This window comes from Erithacus rubecula (genome assembly GCF_903797595.1).
Source record: "Erithacus rubecula genome assembly, chromosome: 4".
In the NCBI taxonomy this organism is placed as follows: domain Eukaryota; kingdom Metazoa; phylum Chordata; class Aves; order Passeriformes; family Muscicapidae; genus Erithacus; species Erithacus rubecula.
This window is the reverse complement of record NC_136686.1, coordinates 21,925,471-21,948,039: the sequence shown is the minus strand read 5'-3', so window position 1 is coordinate 21,948,039 and position 22,569 is coordinate 21,925,471. Positions and strand designations below refer to the sequence as shown.

At 37.1% G+C, this 22,569-nt stretch overlaps 1 protein-coding gene across 1 annotated transcript in view; it reads left to right on the top strand.

Moving 5' to 3' along the window:
• The window catches only part of PAWR (pro-apoptotic WT1 regulator), a 71,592-nt gene that overhangs the window by 20,559 nt on the left and 28,464 nt on the right, over positions 1-22,569 (top strand). The window contains exon 3 of the mRNA XM_079305121.1: positions 16,511-16,639. Within this exon, the coding sequence (XP_079161247.1) occupies positions 16,511-16,639 (129 nt within the window). The remainder of the gene's footprint in view (positions 1-16,510; positions 16,640-22,569) is intronic.

The following is a 22,569-nucleotide window of genomic DNA, read 5'->3' as shown; positions in this document are numbered from 1 at the left end:
GGAATTTTTCAAGGGACATATTCAAATTGTCTTCCAGTAGTAGATAACCATGACATCCATAATCTAAAATTTACAGGTGGGATAAAGCTCAATAGTAATTATAGAGTGGTCAAAAAATTCCATTTGATTTTGTTGTCTCCTCAATTAAGGCTAAATAGCATGTTTTTCCCTCTCTCAACTTTTTTTCTTTCTTCATGACTTTTATGTAAGATATGTAGTTTAATTTCTTAAGTATTTTGCTGTTAAGGTGGTGTGAGAATCCCCGGGAATGGGCTGTTTCCCAGGAATGTGACTCCTGAAAGATGGCCTGTTGTAACATACTGCTGCTGCAGCCATGATGTGCTGCATGTCAGAGTAAATTAGAGCACAGCTTATTCATTCTCCTGATACATCACAGGAGTTGGGATTTTGAATACCCATTACTCCTTGTTCTTCAGAGTTCATTAATAGTTTTGGACCATAAGTAAAGTTCTAGGTCACTGGCCCTTTCCCCGTTAGTGTTAATGGAGCCCTTTTTAAGTCTACTGGAATGTGAAGAATGAAGTTTTACTTCCCTTTTTGGGAACTCCTAATTTTTGCCAGTTGTACGATTACTTCAGGCTTCTGCATTGCTTTAAGGAATAAAGGAGTATCACTAATTTATTTACTATGAATAATTAGAATTTACAACACAAAGAAATGACATTTAAGCCTTACCCTTTGAGGAAGCTAATTATCATATATATGAAGATTCCCCAGAAGATGGGAACTGAATGCTGAGAAGCCTTGTTTTAATGAGACTGGTTTAAGTTTCTTTTTTTATGTTAAGGCCTGTCTTTATTCTGATGGCCTACTCATAAGCTGAACAGAAAAGTGAGATTTGAGTGAACAACTAATAAATTATTTTAAGCAAGCATGTCTCAAATCATATTAAAAAAAATCAGGAGTTTGAAATTGATATGTACAATTCTGATCTTTAATGTAAAATTGTCTTTTCAAATGTCAGTTTAAAACTAGCAGCTTCAAATATTGTAGGATTTTGCAAAGTTACACTCCACAGCAGTTTTGAGAAGTACAAACAGGTTTAACTTGGTGCAGAAACTATATTGCAATCAGTATTTTTTGCTTCCCCAAAACTGCCTCCCATTATCTTATTAAAACAGACTTTGCATGTTGATGGTTGTGGTTTTTCAAGGAAAAAGATCAGGAGGAGTGAGAATGCTGTCTTTTGTGTGTGTGTGTGACTGTATCCAAGTTACTATCCGTAACCCAGGTTTTGTTCTGCCGCCAGCTAATTTAAATCCCCCTAGGAATGCACCATATCCTTGCCAAAGGGTTTCACCAAGCAATTGTATGCTGTGTTTCAAAATGGGCATTCTTTACAAATACTTCTATTAAAATTTTTGTCTTTAAGAATAGACTGTAGCAGTGCATGTGCTTTGTGGCAAATAGAGGTAAATGTTTAGTCTGTGCTGTTGAATAATTAAAAGTTTTAATTAAAAGTTCAGCATGGGCAGCTTTGCCAGGAGTGTTGCTCATTGGAGGGTGAGCATATGAAGAAAACCACAAATTAAAGCTCTGTCAGAGTGTAATAAATAAAACAAACTATTGGATTGATTAAAAGGAAAACAACAAATTACAATTAAAGATTGGGTCGGACCTGTCCTGCTTTCAGCAGAACCTGCAATTATCTGCCAGGGAAGGTCCTCAAGGGACCAGCTGCTTTAGACTTGGGATTGTGGTCAGTCATCAGCTGTGATGGTGTTAGTACTGGGTTCTGTGCCTCTTGTGTGCCTGTCTCACTTAGGGCAGACTTGCTAACAGTGGGTGTGCTGTTAGCCCATTACAATGGGAAATAAGGGGGTTGTTTCAAACAGTAGGTTTGGATACTTTAAAATGACCTTTTTCAGTTCCAAGGTCTGGTAGCATGGCCATGGCCAAGTGCTACATTTCATTTGGAGGACCCATCTGACTTAAATGTGCAATTCTTTTCCTCAAGCAATTATTCAGTCATAATGGAAGCCGTGTTGTTGTGTCTTTCTGGTCATATTGGTATTACTGTGCTCCATAGATGAGCACTTGCCATGAGGAGGACATATTGAAAAAATGTTTCTGTTTTCTGCCCAGTGGAAACAAGTGTAAGTATTTACATTAATAAGAGTTTTTCTAGGGAGTTGGTCCATCTCCGGTAAGGATAAATATTTGAAAATTATTATGTCCGGATAACTTGCTCGCAAAGCAGTTGTCCAAAGTAGTCTCTGGTCTGGTAATACTGATTTCTAAGAAGCCTTGGAATACTGGAGAAGTTTTCAGAGAACTTGCAAATAAAATTATGATTGTAATTAAAAAAGCAATTCTAGGTTCATAAGTCTAGATCAGCAGATGTTAGCTAGGTAGGAGTCAATTCCAAGTAAATTAGTGGAAGATCTATTTTACTTAATTTTCTTGACTAATGAACAGGCTGTGTAATTTAGCAGATCTTTTTTCCCTAGTATTTTAACTGAGACCATCACAGAAGTCTGTTGTAGTTATCCTCAAATAGCTTGTGTTAGCAGGAAGGCAGAGGTTGTAAGAAAGGTAGTAATTCTGATTACACTAACAGGGAATGTAGATGTGAACTGGTTTCTTCAGTAGGTGTGACAGACTGATAGCAATTGAAGTTCATACTCTGGAGCAGTCAGTTGGATAAGGTCAAGAAGGGGAAAGTGTACTTTAGGAAGCAATATTCTTTGCTTAGAAACAAGGAGCCTGTAATCAGTGACACAAGAGCATTCCTCATTCAGGGGAGTCACTCCAGAAATAACCCAACATCCTTTCTTCTCAGGGATGAGTGGGAATGTATTTGAAAGTAAAGCAGGTGTGGGACAACTTTTTTTATTTCCTTTTTTTTTTTGACTGTTACTGTCTCAGATTCAGTCTATATTCTGCTTAGGGAAATCCTTGATGTGTACCTATGTCTTCTGATGAAGAGCCAGTGTGCTGCAATCCCAGAGATGTGAGAGCAGAATTATCCTGCTGCTTAGGCTTGTTTCTCCCAGTTTGCTGTGCAACTGCAGGTGGTTTCTGTGAGATGTATGCATGAAGGTTGGTGAGGATAAATGTGGTCTTGGTGTGGTTTATCCTTATTTGTTGTTTCTGTTGCCACTGCAACTCTTCCTGCAAAGAGTTTGTTAAAAACTCCTAGAAAATAAGGCTTCAGGGAGCCTTGAGGAACTGTCTAGTTTGTCATCTTGTCCAAACAGCATTCTTACACCTGTGTTCTTCCTGATATTTATCTTTCATTGATGTATATTTTAAAATCTCCAATGATGAAGATTGCTAGATTGCTTTTCTATTCAAACTGCTCTATGCTCCTTTTTTTGGATGTGGCTTTTTGCATGTTGCTGGGTTTTTTCTGTAATGTACTTGTTCTTGCAACAAAATCTTACTAGGTTGAATGAAATGCATAAATGAACCAGTTTGCATCCTATATGCAAGGTGTGGTTTTGTTTTTACTAACCCAGTTAGTTGTTTACAATGTGAGCTGAGATTTTGGGAGAAAACCTTTCTTACAGCATTTTGTATCAGTACTGAATGACTCTGAAAGCCTTTGTGGGTGCTTGGTATGAGAATGCATAGATGTACCTGTATCTGGCTTCCCTCTCCACAGTTTAGAAATGGTGTTCAAACACAAACCATAAATAGAGAAGGAGCTATAGAAGAGAGTCAGACCCTTTCATTATCCTAACTCTATTTAATAAGATACTACTTTTAATAGAAATAAAGATAGCCAGAAAAATCCTAGGCCCCACTTACATTCCAGGCATAAACTACTGCAGCTAAATTATCAATACCTTCTTTTTATCTTTACAAGCAATGTAAAAATTAGAGCAGCATAGGGCATAGTGCAGTACCTGTGTTATGATCCTTTGTGGTCTTGTTTTTAATGGATATTTTTTCCTAAAATGATTTGCATATGTTAGCAGGAGAAGTCATGATGTGAGGAATGCTATGTACACAAGATATACATATTTTAATATGTTTCTGTATATTGTGCCAAGAGGGAGAATAATTAATTTCAAATTTCATGTGGAGTTAGGCCAGGTCCTTGTGTTGTCAGTTGTGTTTGTGCACCTTTTGTAATAATAAGGCAAGTGGCAGGTCTGAAGATTAACATTTTTTGAATTAATCGAATTCATTCATGGTGGGATCAGTTCTTATACAGGTAAACATGCCAAGACAGAAGGATGGGCAGTGCAGGCATCAGGATGAACAGAAGATGAGACTGGGCTGTTTGACCAGACTGTAGGTATTTCTGACTTCATGTTGTGTGTGTTGGACAAGGTAGGTTAAGTCCAGCCTGTTCTTGTCTCTTCATTCTGCTCATTTATATTTGTGTTGCAGTTTTCTTTGAGTTGCAATGGCCCTGCTGCATGTGCAGCCAAGAAGAAGAATATGCAACACAGAGTGTGTTAATCCAGTCTTCGACTTTTGGTGGGCTTTTTACCTAAGGATGTTAACACAGGGCTATGCCATGATGTGACATGGTGGTGAAACTTCCAGTGGCTGGATGAATGAGCTCTACAGCTCTGTAGTAATTCTCCTTTTTCGACTTAGAGTAATAGCAGCTGTGCAGGTTACAAGGGGAAAGCTGTTCTGTAGCACGTGGAGCCTGCAGATTCAAGAAGTCACCTGGGCCTTGTGCTGGAGCTCTGAAGTCTGAATCAGTAATTTGTTTCCCTCTAAAAACAGATGGAAATGGGTGTTTGTGTTATCAGGGACACTATTTCTATCCCCAAATAGTTGTTAATGTTAAATGTTAGTATGTGCTTTTAGATGGGTTTCTGTTGAACCCCTATTTCTCTGGTTTGAATTGCTGAGGTTTTAATTTTGTGAGACTTTATCCTTTTGCATGTCCAGATTGCTTTAGATCCTTGCTTTTACCTGACTTGCCTGTGCTGGTCCTGACACCCATTTGATCCTGTAGTTAGCTATACCAGGGTGTACAAGATACTGTTCACTTTTCCTAGAGGTACCTTTCTGCCAGGAAATTATCCTGCCATGATTTGCCAATGCACAGGAGTAGGAAAGAGGGAGAGTTGGAGTATAGCTAAATGGAGACTTGCTGATTTGAGCTGTTGTGGAGCCTCAGCCCTTGTACATTATGTTGTTAAATTTCTTAGGAATTTTGGGGGAGGGAGAGGGCTTGTTTTCTTGGCTGGAAAAAGCAGTTGCAGGGGGACATGAAAATAAAAAATAGGAAGTAGAAATAAAATCAAAGCAATGCAGAGTTATTTCAGGGTTGAAATAAAGTTTGGCTCAACTTTGGGATGAGGGTTCAGTTCTGATTGTATCTAGAGAAGTTTCTTTTCTTTAGGTTGTGTAGTCCCCTCACACAGTTAGTCATAGATATGCAAAGAAACTTTGTGTTTCCACATTATTTTAATATTGTTTGTGAGACTTTAGGATTCCTTGCTTTTCCAGATCTACAGCCAAGAATCATGTGGCAGGCAAGGGAAAGAGTTTTAAATATTTACTGAACAAAAAGCTGTTTATATAAAGCCTTCTGCTAATTTTTGTTTTGTTTAGTGCAGGTGCTAAAAGGTTAATAGCTACCCTATCACATCTATTGTATCAAGAGATTCTTTCCTAACCTAAAGCAATGTTAACTTCCATTTAAGGAAGAATGTCTGCAGGAGCCAGTGGTATTTACTAACTGCGCCTGTAAAAACATTCCTTTTCACCCTCAGATGCTCACTCAGCCTTCTGTTTTCCAAGCAGCATTATTACAGGCTTTAGCTTGTAGTCTGAGAAATTAAAAGCATGTTTTAATAACGTGAACAGCAGAATCCTCATTCCTGACTCCTCCTCAGATACTTCTTTACTTGCTTTTCTCTGGTTTGGATTGGACTATAAGTGTAGCAGTGGCTGGGGGGGATTTGTTTAGTTGTTTTTGCATGTGAATATTCTCCTGTTAACAACGTGAAGATCCCTACTGGAGGATCAATTTATATTTGAACAGGTTTTTTTATTATTAAGATTCTCTAAATCAAGGGGGAAAAGTCTGGTTTTAACTATCATTTGGCTGTGATAGGTAATTATACGAGACAAATTGAATGGAATCCCATTTCCAATGTTGTCAACTCATGTAAATTCCTCTCCTTGTGTTCTTTGGTCAGAGTGGCAGGACTGGACACAGCAATGGCTCAGGGCTGCTCCATGGTAACAGAATGAATGCTTCTACCCTGTGGTACCTACAGGATGCTTGTAATTGTTTACCTTTCTTTCACTGAGGAATGGTAAAGCTTGAATTACCTTGTGTTTACCACAGTTTGGTCTGCAGAAAACAATGTGTGTGAACAGTTGCCATGGCAAACATGGTGCATGTTAATTTTGCATCAGTCTTAACCTTAACCTCACGCTGTCATTACACAAATAGAAGGGGGGAAGGGCTGTAGCCCTTCTGTTCTCTGCCTCAGCAAGGGAGACTCTTGCCAGTGCCTTGAACACAGTGCCTCTGGAGCACAGAGCAAATCCATGTCACTGTGTAGCAGTTTCCCAGCCACCTGTAATGGACAAATTTCTGAGTATTTCAGAAGAGAGGACTTTACCCAATGTTCCTATTTTAAAGTTGAGAAATGCATGTTACAGTTGGCGTTACAAATCAAGATAATAAATGCTTTATAAGATGAAATCTTAATGATTTGCTTGAGCACTCTGGTGTCAGGCTCTTTGCTTGAGCTGTTGTCTGTGTCTAGATGGAGTGACATACAAATAATTAATTGCTGAAGACCTGGCCAAGGCTTACACTGTATTGTATGTCAGTATGTATGTCTATAGCTAAAAAACACACAAAACTTTATCAGTTACTCAACAATTAAAATATCAATAATGGAAAATGGCCTTTTTAAAATAAATTCTGCACTTGTGAATATAAGCTTTTATTTATCCAGCATTTTCTGTGCTTTATTTATTCATGCTTTGTTCTGGTTTGATTTCCTGTTGAAATAGCATTGCTCTCTTATGGAATGAGTTACAGTACTGCAAGTGAAGTTGTTTTGAACTGTGTGACGTGACTCATTCCTCCCATTATGATCCTATACAAGGATTTCCTCACACCCGGATGGATTTGGTTTTGTGTCTATGCAAGTTGTTCTCTGTTCTGAGGTCATCATATTCAAATGATACATTTGTACTAAGGTATCTGAACTTGTTGATACTGTTTAGCATGCACACGAGATACTCTTTAGTGGCAAAGTCTTGTCTATTTGCATGTTCCCACCCTGAAGTCCTAGTTTTTCTTACCTGCTGAAAGTGGAGTGTGCCCAGCTCTGTCTTAGACCTGGTAATCATAATATGAAAATTTTTGGGTGTATGGTGCAGGGAAAATTAGGAAGCCCATTCTGACTGTGACAGACTGTAAAAAATAAGCACCTTGTGTAGTTTTGTTTCTCAGACTGATTGAAACAGATGTGTCCTTTGCTTGCTCGCTTATTTTTGCTGCTGTAATATCTGTTTACTTGAGTAACTCCCTCTCACCAGGCATCAGCTACTTGTTCTTTCTGTGAGCCTTTCCCACAGCTCTTTCTGTCTCCCACGCTTTCTCCTCCTCACTCCCAAGTCAATACCAGAGTTCCCTTAGTTCCTCACAGAGCTCTTGAATGGGAAGAGTCAAACACCTGCTGAGCTGGCTCAGGGCTGTGTTCAGTGCTGACTGCCTAGGTGGAAGGGTAACTGCCTGTTTTGTCTGGTCCTTGAATTACTGTGGCAACTAATCTGCATATTTCACTTGTAGCAAACTTGAGTTAACCCCTCACAATTGTACAACTTTGATGTCCTAAAGGATCTATTACCAAGTATTAATTACTGTCTGGGACACAGCACTCACACGCCAGCCAGCACTAGTGACTTCAAAAAGATACAGGTGCAAAAGATTTGTGATTTCTGAGTGCAGTTTCCATAAGAAGCAAGGATACAAGTAGAGATAACAGAAGACTCAGGCTGTTAACATGTGAAATTGCACTATGAGAACCTCGACTGGATTTCCATCAAGACATTGATATATTTATAGAAAAAGTGCTGGCAATGTTCCTGAGGAAGAGGATTTCCCTCCAAATACAGAGCTGAAGAGTGATTTTGGAAGTCTAGGTTAGGAAACAGCTTCACAGAACTGTCACTAGGATTCATTTGTAGGTATAAGGTGTTCTCCCAGAAATAGATAAAATGCTGACTTCAGCAACAACTTTAAACTTTTTTTGATCTTATCTGCTTATATCTGTTCTAGGGAGGCTTCAGTACCACAAATATGCTTTTCTGTCTGCAGTTTCAATCAGTGCTTCTATTCCTGACAACAGTGCTGAGTCCATCAAAAGTTCTTGTTTATTGCCTTGGAAATCAAATTAAAACTTGTGTTTTTTCATCCAGATAAGTGCCTATCATATTTGAACTGCTTTTTCAGTACTGATTTTCTGCCCCACAGCTGAATGTAGAGTCCATCTCTCTCTGGTTGGTACATTTACTTGTATTAAGACTCAAAAGAATTGTGTGGGAGAGCAGAAAATCTAATTGATATTTTTATCAGTTTTTCTGTAGATTGAGAAGATCTCACTCCTAAATGAGAAGTGGAGTACAACTCCTGAAAAAGTATTGTGCCAAGGTTTTCTTTTTCCCATTGGGATTGGTTCTGAATCTGTTGTCCTGGCTTGCCTGTGCTCAGTTGGTTTTCATCAGCCTTTTTGCCTCTGTTTAATTTGACCAATCCCACGCCCACTGTATGTAAACATTGAATGATATTCAGTGAGTAGAAAAAAAAAATGACAACTAGCCCATTAGGCAAGAGAGCAGAATTCTATGAAGATACTGCATTAAAAAGAAAATTAAATATTGATATTCAGACTGCATAAATGGCTACAAACTTCATGCTTTAGGGGATAGGGTAGTTAGAAATACAGTTCCACTGATTAAACTATTTGGTCTCCTTTTAGAACATTCTTCAAGGACTTATCTTTATTTCTCTTCAGAAGCTCCATAGATGTACAGGGGGAGAGAATATTCTTCTGTGATATATGGATACATTAAAAGGAATAATTCTGTTTTGAAAATAGCGTGCTTATCTTCAAGATTTTTTTTTTCTCCCTGATTCTGTGGCTTTAAAGAGAAGGGTCCTCAATCTGTGTGGTCTTTTGCTACTTGACAATAAACCTTTCTCTCATTTGGAGCATTGTTTCTGTTTGCTATGTTTTGTCAGAAATACATGTCAGTAGAAGTCAAAGTGATGATGATTACAGAAAATTTTACTCCATTATCTGTTGTTTGAGTGGCTTTTGTTCAGCTATTGTTTACATGTCCTCTAATACAAACACCTCCTAAAATCTTATCTAGTGCAGGAACAAGTTTAATAGAAAAAATAATGTAGGCCAGTATCAAGCATGTAAATGATCACTTGTTTTTGATACATCCAGGAAGAATTCTCTTTTCTTCTCTTGCAGTCTGTAATTGTGTTTTCCTAACATCTGTGGCACAATGCAAACTGATAAATATTTCTTCTGTGAACAGTGCAAGTATTTTTAACAGAACTCTTTTTCCCCCTGGCTGAACCAGGCAAATTTGTTTTACAAAATTTTTTCTTTTGCTCAACCACTGAGTTGCCATCTTTGTTTCGGATAGGATGCATAATTTCAGAATGTTAATTAGGAGGTTGATGAAACTGGTTTGGTGAGTCCACTTACCCGTGTGTGATTTTTGAGATAATTTCTGTAACTTTTAGACTCGTATGTTCAACATTATTAGTGATTTCTGTGTGGATAATATAGTTTTTGTTAACTTTATACAAAATGTCCACTATCAGCAGAGGAGGAAAAAGATGTTACTATCAAAATAGAAGTAAGGAGTGGTGTGCAAAATTTGAATGAGGAGCAGGATGTTTATTTTCACTCTTAGCACACAAGAGATGTGCTGTGTAAGGACTGTAGACTTCTGAAAGTCAGATCATACTAACAGCATTAGGAAGATTTGGCTGCTTTCTTCTCAGACCCTTTACTTGATGTTGATTTTAATTTTCTTTTTAAGAGCATGGGATTGGGATTTCCTCTGGATGAGTCATAATTTTATTCATATAATAATTTCCCCATGGAACAGGTGTAAGCAGTTGGATGTCATTGCATAAGGATCCTCCTGCTTGATACTCCTGTTCTTAGGTGTTGATCAGTCAGAAGAGCTCTGAAATGCTAACCATGAGTTCAGCATTAAATAGTCTGGTGCTTAATTCTGATAGCTTGCCAATCCATAATTTTACTTATGTCTCTCTCTTCTAGAAATATTTTAATAATGCTAGATAGCTTGTCTTTTGCAAGACAAGTTTCCTGTATCCCTGGAATTTCATTCTCTGACTTTCTTATCATGTACCGAGTAGTTAAATTAAGCATAATCACCAATCATTCTTGACAAGCCTTGTGATAAAGGATTTTTTGGCGATTAGTTTAAGTTAAACATTTGACTTTTGAACTCATTCTTGTGGTATGCTTGAAAACACTGGTGACCAAACAGTGTATTTTGATGAATATCAAACTGCAAACATTGCTGCTTTTTGTTATTATAATGAGGGATAATTGACATTCTGGTGTTGATGCAGTTGATGTTTTACATAAAGCTTTAAAAGAATTCAAAATACTTTGTTATTTTGCTCTTAATGCAGACAAATATGCTAGGTTTTTTCCCCCAAAACATTTCTAAGAGGATTTTGAGACTTTAAATTGTATTTGCTCTGGAATATAATTGAATGTACAAAGTAGGTACTTATGAATTCTTATTATGGGTGAGAAAAGGATAGAGTTCAAAAAAAATGTAAATGTGACTTATAATCAGGAATGCTGTGAATTTTGTAGAGCAAGATGTGCTTTTGACTGATCTCTGTTTTTTAGGATTTTTTTGTTGTCAGCATGATCAAGGATGAGCGAATCCTGTGGCTGGTCAGCTGTGCTCTGCCCACCTGCTGGGCACTGACCCATTGTTGTCCTAGGGTCTCTTTTGATCTCAGATACCAAAGATTCCTGCCTTTACTCTTCTTCTATGTTAAAAATCCATGCTTGTGATTATACTAACGGTTGATATTGGACTGCTCCAGTTAGAGCTGTAGACTTTTAGAAGTGCACAAAAATGCAGAGAAGGTGTTGGAGTTCAGTATCCTTTTCTGGACTCTCTTAATGTGAGAATTGAAGTCTTAAAAATAAAATCTTTACCTGGGTAATTGATAAAGCTCTTTGTAGGTTTTAGACAGTTCCTGGGAATAATATCTGTTTTCACCTCTACAGGAATGGTTTTTCACTTGTAAAGAAATGCACTTCAGCAAGTGAAATGTGATGAAAAGTTTGCAGAGTGAAAAAGATGCAATTTTTCCCATTATACTGTCATTCCAATAAAAAGATTTTATTACTCTAAACCTTTTTTACTTAAATATTTTGTGTACTCTCTGGACAGTGTAATAGAGATATGTTACAAATATGATTAAAATTAGTATTTTGGAGGGGAGAAGTTATATAATCCCAAATCGTTGAGGTTTGGATTTCTGCTTGATTTTAATGGGAGGCACTGACAGAAGGATTTGATACTATGCAAAGTTGTAAGATGGTATTTAGCTGGTAGCAAATTTATTAAAGATATTAATATAAAATATATTAACTGATATCAAAGTTGTGCATGTAAAGCAAGGAAGCATTTGCTTCTCACTGTTGCAGTAAGAGGAGTGATTATAAAGAAATCATATGTAAAATATTTGTCTTTTATTTGTAGTTTTAATTTTCCAGGTTTTTCTGAATGGTCAGCCAAGGGAAGGATAACATTGAATTCCAAAATGTATGTTGCAGTAGTTAATTGCCTGGATTAGGTTTTTTTCAGAGTTAAAAGCAATTCTTAAATCTTGTCTTGTATTTCTACTGTGGAAGCTTTTAGAATGTATTTTCATTTAGTAGAAGCCTTTGCAGTTTTACAATGTCTTGAGATGAAGTTGTGATAGTGCACTTCGAACTTTTTCTCAGCATGGGGAATATCTGTATGGTAAAACAGATTTTTTACAATTTCATTTTTAAATTGTTTTTAGTTGTTTCAGGGTAATGAGAAGATCTCTCTGTTTGTTGCCTCTCCTGCATTACTACCATGGTTAAGCTAAGAAAACCCATCAAGAAAAATGATGATGCTTGTGCTGTAGAGTTTTTGTTTATTGCCCAATATGAAGCTGAACACAGGGTTTTACTGAGAGTACATGTCTGCTTGCACATCTTGTTATACTGGTTAAGTATGGCATTATCTCAAGTGCTCATTATTTTAAAAAGCTGATGTAGCACAACCATTCCTGGAGTTCTGCAAAATAAATAGTTTGAATGGGCTTGTATCTGGTTCAGGCAAAATCAATTGAGCTAATTAAAACTGCTGAAACTAACCTGACTGACCTTCCATGAAATGAGCTGGGAAGCCCTCAGTTATGTGCTCTGCCAGCAGAACCCCAAGGCAGAAGCAGGTTGGTGCAGGAGGGGGGATGGGAACAAGGACATTCTGACTCAGCACCATTTCGAGTGGGGAGAGCAGCCTGTGCATGCTCAAACTGGTCTGCACAGGACAGGGATATTGCTTCTTTCCAGGGAAAAGACAGCCCTTCCCCAACTTCTGCTTGCTCTTAGCAATGCACAAGTATTTATAGGAAGCAAAGCAGTGAATCATTAGAAGTGTTCTTTTTACAACATCTCCTCAAACTGGGGGTGGTGGTGTGCTGGAGTGTGGCACTCCAATCTTTGTGGCAGTTTCTTTCCTCAGTCTGATTCTTTTGAAAGCATCTTATTCTGCTTGTGTTTTCCATACTAGAGGTTTACAGAAAAATGTTTATACTACAGCTTCAAACATTTACTGAAATCCTAGAAAACCTAAAATATTTCTGCGGATTCCTTATATTAAGATCAGATGTGGAATGTCACATTGAATATCTGCTATACAAAATTCAGATGATTTTAATGGGAAGTAAGAATCTGAAATGGTATGTGCCTAGTGGCAAAATAAAAAAGCAGAGGAAAGGGAATGGACAGAGAGAATTATATAATGGATCAGAATTACACCTCAGTGGTTACAAGTCCATTTCTCTGCTGTGCTGACAAAAAAAGTAATTGCTGTGCTTATGTCTTTTTCAATGATGGGAAACTATTTTTTACAGCAAAGTGAAGTATTTGAGAGAGCCTGCAATGTGAGCAACACAGCAATCCAGTTGATTGAAATGTCTTGTGGGCTGAGGCAGTTTCAGCTGCAGGGCAGTTTGAAAAAACCTAGTTTTTAATGTGTCTAATAACACTTTAAACATTTTAATTTTTTCAGTAATAATGTATCAACCCTCACCCACAAACCAAAATGTGGTTTTATTGATTTGTATTACTCTGAAAGTTAGCTAGGAACATAAATGCCAATGATGCTAGCACTCAATAACTGAAAATGAACTGCATAAGCAGGATATTTTCCATAAGAAAGCTTATTTCATCATGAATCAAAACAAGTAGATTTCCTTTTTAAGGCTAATGGTTATTGAAGCAAACTTAATAACTTACTAAAAGGCAGTAAAAAGTTTAAATTATGTAGCTGATACCGTGTTGGTTTGTGCTCAGCCTTCATTTTGTAAACATTGTGTGAGTTGATGTGTCTGCATGTTTGGGAGAGGAACATAACCTTTGTGTTGGGGAAACCACAGCCTCTGGCAGTGCCTACAAATCTGCTTTAGGGCAGGAAGGCATTGGCAGCCCTGGCCAAATGTGCCATGCCAGCCATGGATGGTGGCTGCCAACCTGTGCTCGTGACTCTTCCACCTCTTCTCTCACAAGTCATGAAAACCTGGTGCTTCTGTGATTTTAACCCCTCAAATTGTGCTGGCCTCGGCTGGCGTGACTCCTGCTGCAGTGAAGGGAACTGGAGTGGGGAGCAAGCCCCCAGAGCCTTTAAAACAGAGGTTATATGCTCTGAATTAGTTTAATATAAGCTGTTTTACCAGCTGTTCCATGCTTGGGAAGAAGGCCTTTGCAAGTATGGTTTTTTTGGGGTGTTTGAATACCTTCCAATGGTACTGATTTGCAGACTTTGGTGATCTTGAGCCTTCCTGAGAAGAAAAGAAAGTTTGGGAATGGACATTGCTGACAAATCCTAACTGAAAATGTTTAAATTAAAACTACATGGCTATAACTTTCATACCAGATTTTGTTCCTGTTCAAAATTGCTGAAAGAATAGTTAGTAGCAGGTGATCTTGTATCAAAAGAGAGAAGAACATTCTTCATTGCAGATGTAATTGTATTCAGAGAAAAATATTTGTATGGAATGCTCATTGTCTTTGGAAAGCTTATGAGAAGTATTATCTGAGGGAGAGAATTGGTGGAGAAAGGTACACTTATCTACTTAGTCACTACTAAGACTTTTTTCCTACAATGTTGATATTTGAGCTTATTTTTTCCTCCTTAAAGAATGTTTTTCCTTGAAAATGTAAAGTTGTTTCCATTCTCTGTCAACTTGAAGACAACTCTGACAACTTGAAGACCTGGAGACCGATCTGAAAATGTTTCTATTTTTTTAACAGTTTCATTCTTCATTTGCATGACACTGGTTAAAATTGATACAATATCTTCTGCCTTGTTCCTTCTGAACAAGGCTGGCTTTGTAAGAGATGAAGATCACTCCATTTCTTGTTGCAGTAGGGCCTTATTTTTTTCTTATTGTGTCACTTCATAATGAATTGATATGATAATGGGATAATTAGGTCCTAAGTTTGTTATCGAAATTAAGTTTTGCAGTTTATAAAGGGTAGAGGATGTTGATTTAAAAATAATTTCCCAGAATGTGCCATGTGTTTTTAAAATACTTTCTTATAAATGGACCCAAAAGAATTGCGTTAAATATTAATAATTATTTTATTAGAAAAGACTCATTAAAAATGTTTTTGAATTGTGTAGTGATTTAGCCAGAGTAATGTTCTAAGCACTCTTTCCTTAGTGACAGGAGCAGATCTGCATCAGTTGCACTGGAGGGTTGGTTAGAAGTAGACTGGTGAAATTGCATTAGTGTTGCTGTCATGAGTGCTGCTGTGGAGAGTTTAAATGCCTTTTATTCAGGTTCACTTGTGGAAACATATCCCTTTTTTGGTTTGCCAGTTCTCCAGCACTTGTATCACCATAGTGTTTGCTTTGGAGGAGCTGGAGTTAGTTTTTGATACACTAGTGCTATTTTCAGCTAGGAAATAACATTGGTTTCATTTTTAAAGGTATTGTATTCCAGCATTCTCATTGTATGCTTGTGACTAGTTTTGTGTCCTTCGTGTAAGATGATAACAGAGATTGTCAGTTTCTGAGCCTCAGAATATTGACTTTGTTTCTTCTGCATTAGAAATTTCAACTGAAATAATTTGACATGCATCTTTGTTCTCTGCTAGTCCTGTTCTGTGTTTTTCAAGTTACTGTACGTGCATCTAGAAGCTTTTTGTGATGTCTTAAAGTGGTTATTTCCTTGTGTTTGTGTAACAATATTTCACACATCTCTTGTTCTAATGTAGAGTGCTGACAAACAGCTTGTGACATCATGGTCAGATTTTTTTTTTTTTTAAGCTTTGTCTGCTTTGTTGATCTTCTAACCATAAGATTGTGTGTTTTTTGCTTTTTTTTTTTCCTTTCTATAAATATATGTACATTAAATTAATACACTGATCTAGACATAGCTGACTTAGCCCAAAGCTGGTTGAGTCCTCACATTTCTACCCTGGCCTTAACATGGCTTTGAGCTAGAACAGAGGCAATAATACTGATTATTTTATGATTTACTTGCCTACTTACTTTTCCTGTCTCTGGCCTGACAGCAGTGAGTGCTTTAGAAACTTCATCCTCTCAAAGCAAGTATTTCAGCAAATCTGGTGTGAAACATTTATATTGAAGAGTCACAACATAGTGTGTAAGTGTGAACTGTGAGTAATTAATGACTGTCCGAGTAATTTAAAAATCATTGATTTTCAATGGTAAATTTTCAAAGAAAAAATGAAAACTCAAAATTAAAATGGGTGATTGAGACTGACACTTCAACCTCAGCAGGGTGCCACTATGTCAAAAAAGATCAGCAGTTGAGTGAAGAATACAATTAACTTTTTTTCTTTTTCCTTCTCCGGATTTCATGAAAATCTCTTATGTATAAAGGTTTGCATGTGGCAATTGCATATGGCAAACAGGTTTATAGAATCATTCCAGTAGAAGGAACTTCAGGTGTAATCCAAACTTCTGCTGGCAGCAGGATTAGTACTGAACTCACACAGTGTTGTCTAAATGTTTGTCAAATTGGATCTTGTTTTGACTATTTCTTACTGTTACGATGAAGAAAAAAGCTGTTAATTGAAAAGAAAAGCATTTAAAGATGTAATTGCACTTTCCTGAAATATAAAATTAATATTTGAAGATATTCACTGATGCATGAGTTTTGTGAAATATGAGAAGCATGTGAAGCAGCATACAAAGACTAACTAATAACTAACTGATAACTAAATATTTTTCATTTTAGAGCCTTGATGAGTATGAAGATGATGAAGCAGGGCAGAAGGAACGAAAGAAAGAGGATGCTATTACCCAACAGAATACGATACAAAATGAGAATTCCAGTGCAGATACCTCTTGCTCATACTTACTCCAGGTGAGATCTTAACATTGTTCATTTTGGCATTTTACTCAGGTTTAAAACTCCTTTCTTTTTTGTATTTCTTAACAGTAGATTATACCCTATGTAAAAAAAACCTTAAAGTTCAGGAGCTGACACATTGCTGAAAACAGAGTATGAGGTTCCATTCCTCAAACTTCACACTACTGAGATGAAGATTCTGACAACAGAATCTTCTGTTTCTGTAGAGGTCTGAATGTAATACTTTTGAAGATCATCATAGAACTTTATTGAGGGGAAGATTAAACTGGGAGATTCAAGTGAAAAGTACTGTCAGGTTTAGAATATTGAAATAATTGCAGGTAGAATTCTAAATTAGGGCACATTTTTCCCAGTTTATTTTGTCAATCAACTTCTAAATACTGATTCTGGGATTGAAACCAACACACTAACTCCTAGGGTAAATTCCCCTTGCCTCTTTGAAGCCTTTTCTCCCTTTTTATTGCTCTCCAATCTCCTGACCTCGCTTATTCCTCTAGTCTGCTCCCCCTGATATCAAAACATTGCCAATTATGCCCAGTACACCCCTCCTTCATGCCATACCACCTGTGGCAAATATCCTGTCTCTTTCCTGAGTCCTCTTTAACCAGTCTTGTTTCTCCTTCTGTTACCTAATAGCATGTACAAACTGAGGCCATCCAGCTCTGCCTGTTGCCTCCAACACAGGAGTGTACAGGGAGATAAATGTGCTAACAAACCAAGCACGTCATGCTCATGGGTGATTTTCTAACCATCCTTAACTGGAGGTGGCAGGACTGGATTGGTGGATCTGGATGCATTTTCCTTCTAAAATTTCCTCAGTCTTTTGTATGCTCATGGATGTCTTTAATGTTGAGAAGAGCCTGGGGCAGAGAAATCTACAGCTTAATTACCTGGAATGTCAAGATCTGTCTCATTTTGTTAAAGTTTAATCTGTCATTTTCCATGCTTCCATGTGATTTTAACAAGGTGTCCCAGTGGAAGACATGGGGAATTGGAAGACATTCCTCTTTATGTGACTGAGTGCTGCAGAGCAAGGATGGCTCTGTTCAGCTGCCTGTTCCCTATGCTGAAGAATTCTATTTTACTTGGTTGTCCCTCATACAGGAGTTACTCAGTAACAATCTTTACTTTCTAGTTTGGCTCTGTTTTATTTGGTACCCAAAACCAGAACCAATGAAACATTCAGTGCAACATGCAGTCATAGAGTGGTTTAGTGGTGGGGTTTGTTTTGTTCTCTGTTTCTTTTCTAATAATTCCTGATACCTATTTGTTTCCTGAGCACTGAATTTACAGTTTGTTGTGCATGCCTAATCTAATTTAACATTTTGGTGTTATCTGTGAGTGAGAATACCAAGCTCAGAGGTCAATGCTTGTGTAAATTTAGAGACGTGTTCACCTATTGTTTCACTTATGTACACTACACTTATGTACATTAAATTTAATCTCCTGTTCCACCTCCCAGTCACTCCCAATAAAGGAGTCCTGCATGTTTTTATAGTTAATCTGTGTCTTTTCTGTTCTGAATAGCAGCTGTGGACATCTCCTCCCCAAATATATTGAAAAGCACAGGTTCTTGTGACACTATTCTGGTTGTTCTGTCCACTGTGAAAGCTGACAGTCCACCTTTATTTCCTGCCTTTTCACTGGTGATTTATTCACAGGACATTCTCTTTTATTCTAAGAGATTACTTTCTTTAGGAGGCTTTGGGAGTTACCTTTGAAATGCACTATGCTGTCAATCAAATTTCTGTCCTGGACATGTTTTTATAACTTAAAAAATCTGCATTAGATTTGTGAAGTGCAACTTTTCTAACAAGTGCCCTGGCGACCCTTCCACATGGTATAATATTTACTTACTTATTCTTTAATTGTTCTAGACTTACTAGCAACACTATATCCAGTATAAATATCAAGTTTATTCCTCTATAGTTCTGTTTGCTTTAGAATCTTCTTGAGGATGATGTTTGTTACCCTGTGGTACTAGGGCAGTTTCAAATGAGAAGTTCCATTTGATCTAGAGTTGCTCAGTTATGTATCTTTCAGTAGCATCAATAGTTTCTTCAAAACTCAAGGAGCTGCCTCATTCTAGCAGGTAACATTTAAAAAATTTTTATTGTTTTTTTTCACATTCTCCCAGTGCTTCTGCTGCAAATAGACCATTCTCCAGAGGGAGTGCTCTGATATGACACTCTTACCATTCTTTTCCGTGGTGAACATCAACAAAAAGATTTCTGAAAAGCTACTGTCTCCTCTGAGTATAGCTCGTATAACTGGATCTGTTGTTTTTGCAGATTCATCAGGAGCCACCATGCTGAAAATTTTTTGTTTTTCTTCAAGTTGTTTATAAGACTATTTCTTACAGTGTTTGCTCTGTTTTCACTTCTTCAGCAGACATTTCCGAAGTTATAGTTTCCCCAAGTGGTGTTATAGAATGCTTTGGCTGTGTTTCCATGCCCTCTTTTTTTCATCCATATTTCCTATTTTTCTTGACCAGCAATCTCAGTTTTTATTTACCAAACTGTCTTTATTAATTGTCTCCTACATCTCCAAGTCTGTCACCTCTGTATTCCAGCAGGCACTGCTGCTTTGTTGACAGAGCACAGCAGGAGTGTTGTGTTACGATAATACAGAAGAGAGTCCCAGGTCTCAGATCTGGCACAGACCCAGGGCAGCACATGTACAGAGCAGATGGAACCTTAGAAAGTTGTAGCTACTAAGACTTAATCAGTTTATTACTGGCTCTGTCAATTCACTTTCTATTAGACGACTTAGAACTTGCCCATGTTGAACAGAATTTGGCAACAGTGTTATTTCAGCTTTCATGACTTTATTTCCTTTTGATTCTTCTCTGTGCAAGACTAATACTCTTTTTAAGAGTAGAGCTTATGTTGTAGATGTAAGAATTCATTTTAAGTTGCCATTGACCAATATATATTTTACTTGCACTTACTTAGCAGAATAAATACATTTCTGTAGTTACAGCTTTTTCCTCCTACTTGTCCATTCTTCTTATCATTTAATGAAATCTGTAAATACATAATTATTGTGAATATGGAAATAAGATGGTATTGATTTCATATTTGATGAGGAAATATGTTGCTGAATAAGGTTTTCTTTCCAGTCCTTAATCTGATTTTTTGTTCTGTTTTAATATTGTCAGAGGTTGCAGTTCCCATTTTCTTAGGCAATATGTATATTTTTTGAAAACTCTGGCTGAATTTAAAGTTCTTGATCCAAAGCACAGATATATCAAGTTTGTTTAAGAATAGTTTAAAAATACAGCAGACTTGAGTGTTTTCCCTGATGCAGAAATATTTGACTAAAATAATCTTCTGAATTATTTTATATTGGCAATGTAGAAGATGGTAAGTCAGGCAATGTTGTAAGCACTGAAGAACTATTACAATCAAAGAATTTGTTATTTAACTTTAGTGAAAGATAGTGTGGAAAGCCACACCTCACCAGGTGAATCAGCATTAAATATGCTCCCAGACACAAATATTATATGTGTCTCTGACTTTCTTGCATGGTTCTTTCTTCCTGTTCATACTAGGAATGAAATCCTGTTCTTCAGTTGTTCTGATCTTGTGAGTTACAGTACTGTGGGCTGCTCCAGTGATGTGTATGGGGATGCAGACTGAGGGTATAAGTCATATATCAGTGAGCTTAGAACTCTTACAAGTGAGCTAAAAATCTGTAATGCTAAGGACAAGCACAGTTAAAACTACTACTTAAAAGTTACTAAAGTTTCTACTTCAACTAGAAGTCTTCACTGCCTAGTAATTATTGAAATCTAGCTCTTGTTTAGCAGAGATGGCAAAATTGAAAATAGTGCAAAACTGTTTTATAACAGTGTCTTTCTTGCAGGTGAATGGAAATTATATGTTCCAAGTAACAAACATGTCTTAATTGAAGATGGTGTTAGTATTTATGTGCTATACAGAAAGCTTGCATCAAAAAATCAACAAGATTTGGCTGGAAAAAAACAATTTGATGAAGATTTATTTTTGTCTTTTAGAAGACTTTCTGAGTTCCAGAATGTAGAAAATATTTTTTCTATTAGCTAATATTAAAAAAAACTTCAAAAAAGCACCATATGCAAGGTATTTGTATCAAAGCATTCAGGTTTGCTGATACCATGGTCAGGTGCCTCTTGGAATACAGCTGTTGGTGCATCTGGCCTCCTAAAATATGCCCCAAATATGTGCCCTTCTTCATGTAAGCCTGTGGCAGTAGGGTTAACATAACCTCTGTGTCATTACAAAAGTGATATTTGAACATGTGATGTGTATGTCCCTTATGGTGTTCTTGGAAAATTGGAGAGCCAATTGTGAAGGCTGAGAAAGTTAATTCAAAGCTAATATAAAGCCTTGCAGTAGGAGACACATGTATAGCTCCTCCATCCATCAAAACCTTCAAATTGCAACTGGCTGTTTTGTGGCATTTATGCTATAATAATACAGAAGTATCCTTCTCAATATCTTGGAGAGGGTTTGAAATCCTTTGTTTTATGTTATCTCTGGTTCCTTTCTGCTTGCATTTTGTTTCAAATGTTACAGTGTCTGTAAATGCCAGTTGTGTTGTGCACTGGAGGAGTACACTGCAAAAAATTTATCAGCTGTGAAAAACTGACGTTTAAGATATGGGAGTTGAGTAAATATGTACTGTCAAAAGCATCAAGAGACAAAAGAGTGTTTGAGAACTTAAAAATTAGTTCTGTTATTGCCATGAGAGTGGGGGTTATTGAGTTCTAGAGGTGTTTTTCTCCTCACTAAGGACAAAAAGGGTCTTTGCTGAATGAGCTGAATCCTTTTCTCTCCCTGAAAAACTTTACCCAAACATGTCAGGATGATTTTTGCTACTAACATAGCATGGAAATAGGAATCAACTAGAGTGAGAGATACTGATTTTTGTGCCTGTAGGCATGGAAAGGGGAAATTCAGAGTCACTTAGACAACTGAACTTCAAACTTTGTGAAACTAATACTCTGAATCCTTCAACTGAAAGGTAATTATTTATAAATACCAGAATGATTTTGAGTATCTTACTGTAGAAAGGGTCTTTATTATCGTCACACAGAAGCAAAATTTGTCCAGTGTATTTCTTAGCTCTATATTAAGAAATTGAAAATCATAATTATCACAGTTATCTTTTGCATCTGTACTGATTGCCAAATATCTTTCTGCTGTTCTCTACTAGAAAGCTGCTTTGGTATTTGTAGTGCCAGTATGAGACTGGTAGGGGAATTTTACCTTTCAAGCATTATGAAGCCTGGGAGCCCAGTATGAGTTGACTCACACTTTTTTTTTAAAGCCTTGATAGCTGTTTTACTGTACCTAATTGTATATTTTGTATTGCTGAAAAGCCCAGGGCCTCATTCAAGACTCTTGCACTTCATTTGGAAATAGCAGTCATTTTGTTCCAGCCATTAATTTGCTTTGGGTATGCAATTGTAATGCACATTTCTTGCTCTCCCTGTATTGATCTTGTACATGAGCAAGAAATTCAAGAAATTAAGATCTTGAATCTTGCAAAATTATTTTATACAAGATACTGCTTTGTGAGACATGTTTTAGACAGTTAAACATCCACACTGAATTGCAGTCACAAACACAGAATGGATTTGCTAGACAAAAAAAAATGTTACTTCATTTGTAGCACTTAACCTTGTTAGACTGTAAGTTGTATTATATTCTTGCAGTAAGTCCAAATTATGTGCATTAGCAGACAGACTAAAGCTTGATCCTAGTACTGAATTCCTGTGGAGCTGTTAATCCAAGACAACGGAAGGCAAAGCTGCCCTAGTTTCAGCTCTGAGCACTGCCTTACATACACAATAGCATTGCCATGTCTTGAATTGCTCTCACTCCTCTCTGTAGCAGCAATGCAGCTTTTTGTTCTCTGCAAGAGATTAGCTTAGTGGT